The sequence below is a fragment of the Macrobrachium nipponense genome, chromosome 42, assembly GCF_015104395.2.
Source record: "Macrobrachium nipponense isolate FS-2020 chromosome 42, ASM1510439v2, whole genome shotgun sequence".
In the NCBI taxonomy this organism is placed as follows: domain Eukaryota; kingdom Metazoa; phylum Arthropoda; class Malacostraca; order Decapoda; family Palaemonidae; genus Macrobrachium; species Macrobrachium nipponense.
This window is the reverse complement of record NC_061103.1, coordinates 41,688,642-41,698,062: the sequence shown is the minus strand read 5'-3', so window position 1 is coordinate 41,698,062 and position 9,421 is coordinate 41,688,642. Positions and strand designations below refer to the sequence as shown.

At 36.4% G+C, this 9,421-nt stretch overlaps 1 protein-coding gene across 2 annotated transcripts; it reads left to right on the top strand.

Annotated features, from left to right (window-relative positions):
* Positions 1 to 898: 898 nt before the first annotated feature.
* Positions 899 to 8,725, top strand: LOC135213442 (uncharacterized). Of its 2 annotated transcripts, none has more exons than XM_064247399.1 (6): positions 899 to 1,184; positions 5,555 to 5,659; positions 6,509 to 6,913; positions 7,603 to 7,649; positions 7,926 to 8,036; positions 8,267 to 8,725. In XM_064247399.1, exons 1-5 carry the CDS (start codon positions 1,115 to 1,117, stop codon positions 7,992 to 7,994), a joined length of 696 nt encoding a protein of 231 aa, XP_064103469.1. In that variant the 5' UTR covers positions 899 to 1,114; the 3' UTR covers positions 7,995 to 8,036; positions 8,267 to 8,725. The 2 variants fall into 2 exon arrangements, with proteins under 2 accessions (XP_064103469.1, XP_064103468.1); XM_064247398.1 differs by having other exon boundaries at positions 902 to 1,184; positions 5,552 to 5,659.
* Positions 8,726 to 9,421: the final 696 nt, after the last annotated feature.

Here is a 9,421-nt window from a genome sequence, read left to right as displayed (position 1 = left end):
TCGAAATGGAATTCAATTTTTCTTGACCATGTGTTTCGCTTGATATTTCGTATGATTGATTGGATCAGTGCCCCAAAACATCTGCCAGTGGAGAAGATACACTTGCCCAATATAACACCACCTTGTTATGGAATCTGTAGAACAAATCTTTTACCCAAATCTGCGGTTCTTGCGTTGATTTGTTTTTCTTGTCAGAAATCATGTCGGATGCCTTTGCCACCGAGTGACTAACGCTTGCACGAAAAGAAAGACTTAGTGGAGCTGATGAATTTCAAAGACGCAGACGCACATCATCAGCTATAGTAGATTCACATCACCAGTGCATCTGATGTCTAGGCCCTCGTACGGGACTGGCCTAGACATCAGAAAAATGCGTTCTTTAAGAAATAATCCAAGATTAGAATGATGTGCTTGTTAAAAATCGGTCAAGATTTGAGTGACGTAGTTGTTCATTCAAGATTTCAATGTGTTCGTTTAGAAAAAAAATTGAATGTTCTGTTCAATGAATTAAAAATTGAGGGATCTGTTCAATAAATTAAGAAATAATACAACTTAAATGCTGTGCTCCTCATAAAAGAAAATAGATCTGAATGTTGTGGTCACTGTCAAAATCATGTAGACTTGTAAAATGTGTTTGTTGAACAAAATATTTTGAAATTAGAAAACCTCTCATAATAAAAATAAAAAAAAAGATTCGGATGATACTTCCCCAACGAATAATGAAGTTTAGAATTATATTGAATTATATGTTCCTCACAAATCCTCAAGTTACCATTGTTATAATGATCTTGCATCTACTTTTGTCGCCACTTCTTGTTCATCAGTTCTGACAATTATCTAGTTTCCATCAGGAAATCCTCATACGAACCGTCAATACCTAAGGGCGATAATGCTGGGTTACCCTTTTAAACAGAACATAATTGATGATGCACCATCAAGGTTACGATATATTGTTCGGAACAGATACAACATCTGTCGTCGCATCTGTTATGATTACGTGAGCACACAGCGATCGCCTTGGTTATCCAGTCCTGCTGTCAGCTTGCTTTAAGAAGCAATAGTGTTCTGTGGCCGTCTCAAATCTCAGAACGTAGACCACTTCCACTAGGACACCATGGCTCGTCTTCGGCTCCTTCCGTTCGTCTTCTGGCTTGGCGTCAGCCTAGTGACTGCACAGAGCGAAGGTTAGAAAGAAAGACTTTTGCCATTTCCTAATTCTGCAACAGCAGTATCACATCCACTAAACTTTGAGTAGACACTGGTCATCTGATAGCATGGATAAGATTCTCCTTCTTTCCATTACTGTTCCCAAGCTTTGAACTTTTTCTGGTTCTCGCTTTTCCTTGTTTCCAACAGACCCAAAGTAAGTTAGGATAGTCCCATGATCCTTACTATAACACCAGCTTCATAAAAAGCACAGTGACTCATACAAAACAAAACTGAAGATATCAACCATTTGACAGATGATCTCTTTACTGATCACTTAGCGCCAGGAAAAATAAAAATGTCACTCTAAACCGATTTTTTCTCTCTGGGATGCATTTAGAACTACATATCTTGTTTTGAAGAAATAAATAAATGCTACAAATCCTGTGATGAAGAAAGAAATAAAGTTGGCATTACTATTTGACTTTGATAATGATTAGAATCTAATACTTGTTCTTGGAAACTTGATAAGCAGAAGCATTTTACTAAATAGTGTGGATAAGTCCATCCCAAAGAATTGTTCGAATACTCAAAACTCTCATACACTTTAAATACAGTTCTTATGCTTCAATACAGCAATGCCAGAACGGAAACCTTTCTATCTGAATGATGGTGGTAAGCTTCTTTGGGCGGTTTTGTGCAAACTTAAATAAGGAAGTTTCTGCATCCTGTCTTTCAAATGTGCTCTGCTTAATCAAAATAATACATTTGTTGCTCTTTGTGGCAGCAGAATCATCCCTCTTGCCAAATATTACCTATTGTTCTCAAATTTTCTATCGGGCCTGATTGTGCACTAAAGTACACTTTGCTTATTGTACGTTGTCGATTTATTGTTCAAATCACAAATTACCATTCGTTAACACGGAAGACTTAATTTTGTTCATTCGGTTTTATACAATATTTCCATAATTTTTATGATGATATATTGATTTGAATGTTTCAACTCGGCCAATCTACTTTCCTGAGTGGATGAAACGTGGTTTGGCAGGCCTTCCCATGAGCACAATATGAGGCCACAACCTTCATTATTTTCATGATGATAAAAACGGTGTCAACATCTTTTCGAAATGAGAACATTATTCTGGTCCAAGAAATGCAATAAAAGCCCCTCTAGCCATGCAAGTTCAGTTAGCGAAGTTGAGCAGGAAAGACTTTTGAGTATGCCCCTTTCCTTGGTATAAGTGAGTCACGCTGCCTAACGTGACATTAGATGTATATCTTAGGTAGACCCGATGCAGGCGAAACAAACTGTTATTGTCACCAATGAACAGGTAAAGAAACACTCATGGAAACAGAGATGTACACTCGGCAAGGAAAGTTAAGATACAATTTTTTTAAATATTCTGACATATATTGCTCAATAATGCCACACCTGGCAACTCTTGAAAGGGGGCGGAGCTTCAAAATCATAGCGTTTGTTGCTTTCTAGATTTCCATCAACTTTACACCATAAAGATTCTGTTGAGGTCCTATAATCATTTATACTTGAATGTAGAAACAGGCTCTATATTATTCCTTAATGTTGGTTTGGTAACGTCAGTTCAGGGTAGAATATCGATCATCCTTTTTTAAAACCTACTGTGAAACCTTATTTATAAGTAATGTTTGACACTAAACTGACGTAAAATTCATACGCAATTAAAGACGGATCTTAAACAATGAGAGAAAGGGTTTTAAAAGCTATGGCCTATTTATAACTACTCAATTTCATTATATTTTCTTTGGGAGATTGACTGGTAATATATATATATATATATCTATATATATATATATATATATATATATATATATATATATATTATAGTATTAGTATTTTTAAGAAGTGGAGAGAGAGAGAGAGAGAGAGAGAATATAGTACAGGTGACGGACTTATGACGGGGGAAAGGCAGAAAGTATCTCTATCGATAGGCCTATGCTTGCGATATGATATGACTGCCAAGATCGTGCTGCACTATGCTAGATAAAATTTGAAGGATCATAATATTCAAGTTAATTCTTTAAGAAATTCATACCCTAATCTTGATTACATTCGACAGTTGCTGTAACATTCAAAGATTGTAAAAAGACGTGGAAAATTTTAGACGCAGGGTGCGGTCATTCTTGCTCTCTTGATATAGTCCTTACTTTTGAAAATCGGGTTTTATCCACAAATCATTCACTAAAAAAGCTGTGTTAAGTAAAAATATTTATTACCACAAATAACTCAATATGTATTGCACAGGGAATTAAAGTTTTATATCGAGGGTGATCTTTCATCCTCGCGGCAAAGAAATGCAGTCGTGTAGGGCTGTAGGCTACTACGAACTGCTTTGTAATGGGAGCATATAGCCAGAAAATCTTTGAGCTGACATGCTACTTTAACCTTGATTAAGATTTATGTTTAAAGACAATAGCTTTGTAAAATGCAACTAGCATTCGATCCATGTCAACGTCAAAGTAATCAAAGTGTGAAATCCGTTACGTTAGCCAGTATCCAGTGACTTGCGCTTTCCCGCTCGAAGTTCTAAGGCTCCTCCTCACATCATAGAAAACGCTCTTGCGGATGCAACTAGATTTGTTCAACCTACCTTAGCCGTCGCAACATTGAGTGCCATTGACGTCAGCTAAATTTAATCACTTTGGAATACAAACATAAGTTTGTAGAAACTAAAATAATTGCATTCACCACTTACGATGATGCCATATATCCTCGTTCATGAAGCAAAACGGAGTAAATATTGTCGTCGTGATACATAGTACTAAAATCAGAAATTCACATTCTATCTACCAGATCTCTATGAACGAATCCATCTGAGAAATTCGAATTCGGACATATATCGTGTTTTTAAGTATCTGAACGGTTTTGTTTTGCAGTTTTAACTTATATGATATAATTTGCAGTATATTTTCATATTCTACAGTAAATTTAGCGATATTATGTCTTTTCAGTAAAAACAAATGGGAAATTGGATGACCGAAAGCTAATGAAAACTGTATCTTCAGTTTTCTTGTCGAGTGTACATCCACAAGCAAGATCATTCGAAAATGGAGAATATAAAGAATTCTTTCATGAGATCAAATAGAAATGTTCAGCTTGTGATCTAAATAAGAACTTGTTTCTGACCTTCTTGCCGATTTTTTGTGCACTAAAACTACGAACTGAGTAAATCAGTGATTATTACTATGACGGGTCATCTTTTTTTTTTTTTACATCAAATTCTAGTAAACATTTGTCAGCTAGTAACTGTCAAAGCTGAAATATTAAGACAAATACCAAAATTCGTATAACCTTCACATTAATTCACCTCCTCCGGAACAATAATTCTACCTAAAAAAAATTAAATAACTGTAATACAAACAACCCAAGTACTATCTACAATTCCAGTTTTCACTACACCTGCAGCTCAAACAACTACTACAGCACCAACAAAAACAACTTGCTTTTCCACAAACTTAGTTAAAAAAGTTTTTGTTGGCAACCTGCATTTGTCCATAAAATAAACGCCTAAGAACTCCATCCATTCTACCTATGCAATCTTTTTTTTTTTCAATTAAATTTCCATCATTTCAATCCCCTAGCACAACCATCCTTATTCGTTTTCTAAACCTAGTCTCATACAAATTCCCTTAGAAACTTGAAATCTCATCCCTTTCCATTCCTTGGCCATATAAATATACTACTTATAACTTGTTCTATGCCACCTTCACTTTTATCCAAGGAGTTCTTTGACTAACTTTTACAAATCTCAAAACTTTCCCTTTGCTAGCATTACCCCTTCATAAGCTCTCCATCTCAGAGCTACCCTACTCATTATCATTGTGTGCCCTGTATTGAACAACAAAACATCTAGATTTCTTTCCTCAGATAAATCTGTTATAAAATATAACTCTTCTTCACACTTACATATATTCAAAACACAAATACTAAAAATTTTATTTGTCCTCAGACTCTTTGTTTGCCTTAGGTATTAAAATTCATCAATTGCATCATTTCCTCTTAACATGGGTTTACAACTTTCCAATATATATATATATATATATATATATATATATATATATATATATATATATATATATATATAGAATGTATAATACATAATTACTCACCCCTGATGCGCCACCATTCATCTAAAAGTTTATTATGAATACTATTTAATTTTACATTTTCAAGAATCTAAGTTTCATAATACGAATCAAAATTTTTACATTGCTGGAAAGTTGTCAAAACTTTGTTTCAAGTCATTTTAAAGTTTTCTCCAGTTTATGAGTGCTTTGTCATTAATATTAGAATGGAAACAATAATCATTTCTAAATGGGAATACTACATAAAAGTACTAATGTATTTATCTCTCATTTATTTCCATAGCAGAATTTACCTCTACAGCGGCTCCAACCACAACTCCAGCTCTACCCACGACTCAGGATCCAACAACTTCAACCTCCACAACAACAACAATAACAACAACAACACCAGGTAATCACTAATTAATTATCTTCTGTATATTTGAGCGTAACTCATCCTCATCACCATAAGTAAGAAATAAGTTGTATAAGCTAACAGTATTACTAAATCTGTGACCATTAGCTCTCTCTATAACCAGGAGGTTGTTTATTCTTGATATAACAACATAAAGCAGAAGTGTAGACAGCATATAATGGAGAAGAGTGTTATTCACGACATTGAACAGTTACGACATACCTTATCTAAGCTACAAATGTCATTAGTTAGATCTCTTAAATAACCATGACACATAAGAAGGATCTGAAGAAGGGTTAGCAAAAAGAAGGAGAAGGAAGCTGCATTCAGACAACCAACACCTCAGCCTAGGGATAGCAACGGGTATAAAGCAAATGGTCTCGCAGAAGTGGCATTCATTAAAAATATACGAGCATTCAAAATTATTAAGTAAAATTTGGATTAATTCTATATACAGAACCCATGAAAACTGAAAAAAAGGTGTTCTACGAATAAAACGACGCTTCATAAAACACAAGCTTCAGATGACTGAGCCTTGACTAGAAGAAGGTTGCATTCTCCAGACATATTTCCGTGTGACGAATTCCGCCAGCTAACATTCAACATGTTATTAAGAAGTGATTTACCATTATTTATACAAAAGGTTTAGTTTACCAATATCTTTGCATCCTCATTTGTCTGCTAGTGATTACCACAGCTGCAATAGAACAAGAGTGATACAAAAAGTAGTGCAACCTTCAAATTATTTCAACAAAAAAAATCAACAATATTAATCCAAGTGTTTGGTTCTCTCTTAAGCTTCTCCCTTAATGTCATATAGATTTGTTTATGTTCTTCATCTTTCAGTGGGAGACTGGCTCCGTAGAGTTCTCCAAGATGCGTCTGACCTTTTCGAAACGTTGGGAGAAGCACTAGGAATAAGAAGAAAACGCCGTGCCTCTTTCTCAATAACTGTGCCCGACAACAATACGATAGTCCTCTCGTCTTACTGCGGACTAGGCACCTCAATGAAGGGTACTCCAACAACCATTTACACGTACCTGGTGGACTACTACTTATCTTTGAACACCAGCAGTGATCCAGAAGAGGTCGAATGTATGACCTTATTGCTCGCCGAGTTTGTGGCTCTCGTGGAGAACGGGATGGTCAGCTTCCCCCCTAGCGACATGCCTATTATCCAAAATGCCACCGAAAACGTTATCGAGCAGATAGGCATTCTCTTGGATGAATTGGATATATCTCTGTCCACAAGTAAGGAGATCTCTCTTTGTGGCGTAGCTGTTACCTGTTCTCCGGTAATGGAAAGAACATTTATTTTATCTCTTTATATATATATATATATATATAATATATATATATATATATATAGTCACTGGTATTACGCATGATGTTCAGGGGCAAAACAGTGCAACTTCAGGAATAATTCAAAGCATACGTTACCATCAGCCGCAAACACTGAGCCTCTATGTTTACGTAGTTTAGTCCAGTAAAAAGGACAGTCAGTTTTAAGTCTTCAAGCACACACAGTTAACTTCCATAAATTACCCAATATACCCAGTCAGAAACTGCTATGTGGTAAAGCAAAGGTGCATGTTTTTGCTCCCAGTTGTCAATCATGTTAAGTTACATGTGTTAATCCATGCACATATCTTAAATATAAGCATGGCCAAGTTTACTTGCAGAGTTCGACTGTCCAGTCTAGTGTAGTTTTTAGCTAGAAGTATAATCTAACTTAGATTCATATCATCTACTTTTGCCCATTTAATAGTATGACTAATTAGTTTTATCCGTTAGTAATTACTGATCCACTACAGTTCTGCACTCTAGATTTTCGATCACCAAAATGGCTTTTACATGTGTCTAATAGGTTTGCCTATGGGTAATGAATGGATCAATATTTCATAACGAGGACATGCTGTAACTCTCAACCCTTTTTTCAGTGACACCAGATGAGGAGACACCAGATGAGGAGACTCCACCGCATAAGGTACGGTATCAAATCCTTTCTTACACTTGTGTGTGTACACTCACTAAGTCCAGTCTACTCGAACGGCTTTTCATTAAAGGGAAATATTGAAAATTTAATTTTTTTATGGAGTCTTGTGCATAACGAAGCCTCTTTGGTCACCATATAGCTTTTCGATGAAGTTCTGTGTATACTGAAACGTCTTTAGCTACTTTGCTCATCTCCCCCTAAGACTAACATCTAGAAAAAGGAGCTGTCCATTGCATTCATTTGCTGATATTGACATCTCCATTACAGGCAAGAAGACACAAGAGCAAAATGGATCGTTTGTCTATACATATCATACAGAATGTTGTTTTGGCATAGATGTGAAAAGAAACTTTCCCTTCCATCCAGACGGAGCAACAGGTAAATTTGCATTAGCAGTTAAAAGTTCATCTTACATATCCACAGTCTATAGTGAATGGCACATTTGTGCCTTCAGCTTTTCTTCATTTCTATACATGATCTGTCAGCTTATCATTACAAGAAAGCTCTAGTTACTGACTTGTTTCCATGTTTCCTACTGGAACTTGCAGCGTATTAACCCAGGTTATCAAAGCAAACATATACAGTACAGTATGTCATTTATATTTCAGGCAAACAATGAATGGACCGCATTATCTCAAGGGACTTGAGGAACTTGGACAAATCAGAGGACATTGAAAAGCCGCGTTTTTCAGCAGCCACTGAGCACCATGTGAGCTTTTCAACAAATCGTATCAGCTTCCTGTGTGACTTTGAACATTTTCCATTCTCTATCTTGTTAGAAAAAACTCTGGTAACTTGTAGTACCCTTATTTAAAAAAGAAGGGAAACTTAAGTGATTTTTAGTAGAATTTTTTAAAGTAAATTCAGCATTTCAAATCAATTTTTTCTTAGATGTTGGTACGAAATCTTCAACTGCTTTCACATTCTTTATCACAGAAAATTTATCTAATGAAATTTTAACATCTGACCTATACATCGACAATGAGTACCGGAAACTTCAATTAAAAAATTTCGACAATATGATGTAATCCATGGGGCAAGTTACGAATAAATTGGCTAGAATATCATTGCATTCATTATTTCCCTAACAAGGAGTGATTCATATTATTCTGATCTGCTCGTTCACTCCTAGAAAATGTAGTTTAACACTGAAAAAATTGGCCTTGAATGGAGGAATGAGAGATCACAACAAAGAAAAAAAAACTATGGCAGAAGGCCGATATTACTGAGGAAGGAGGAATTTACATAAAAGCTGGACTTTAGTTTTAAATCCACTGTATTTATATTAATTTACAGAGGTCCAGGAACTAATAAGGTGGTTGTATCGATCCACCGGAAACACGTGGCTGGGGGCAACCAGACACGGCGTTCAGAACTTGCGCAAACGGGTTATTGAAAATGCAAGGCTTGCTCCAAGGGTTTCCAATTTCTACAACAATCAGGCATGGAGTTTGTCTGGAAATCCTGGGCTTGGACGTCTTCTTCTGCTTGATGATTCTGTGCACTATGGACGTATAAAAATACCTGGGACTTCCCCAGAGGAGACGGGGGGGGGGGGGGGGGGGGGGGGGGGGGGGGGGGGGGGGGTGAGCAGAAAGGGGTGAAGCGGTGTCTGCAGGGTGAGATCGCAGGAGCGTCTGACCTCTCTTAGGTCTAAGGTTCTTCTGAGAGCGAGCCGCTGGTTCCTGTTCTTTTTAAAATTTTCTCCTGGTAAGCCACGCTCAGTCCCTGGTGGGGGATAAATTCCAACAACCAATGGGAGA

Coding starts and splice junctions, on each gene's coding strand:
- LOC135213442 (XM_064247398.1), top strand. CDS start 1,115: ATGGCTCGTCTTCGGCTCCTTCCGTTCGTCTTCTGGCTTGGCGTCAGC. Junction 1,185..5,551: donor AGTGACTGCACAGAGCGAAG/GTTAGAAAGAAA, acceptor TTATTTCCATAG/CAGAATTTACCTCTACAGCG. Junction 6,914..7,602: donor GGATATATCTCTGTCCACAA/GTAAGGAGATCT, acceptor CCCTTTTTTCAG/TGACACCAGATGAGGAGACA.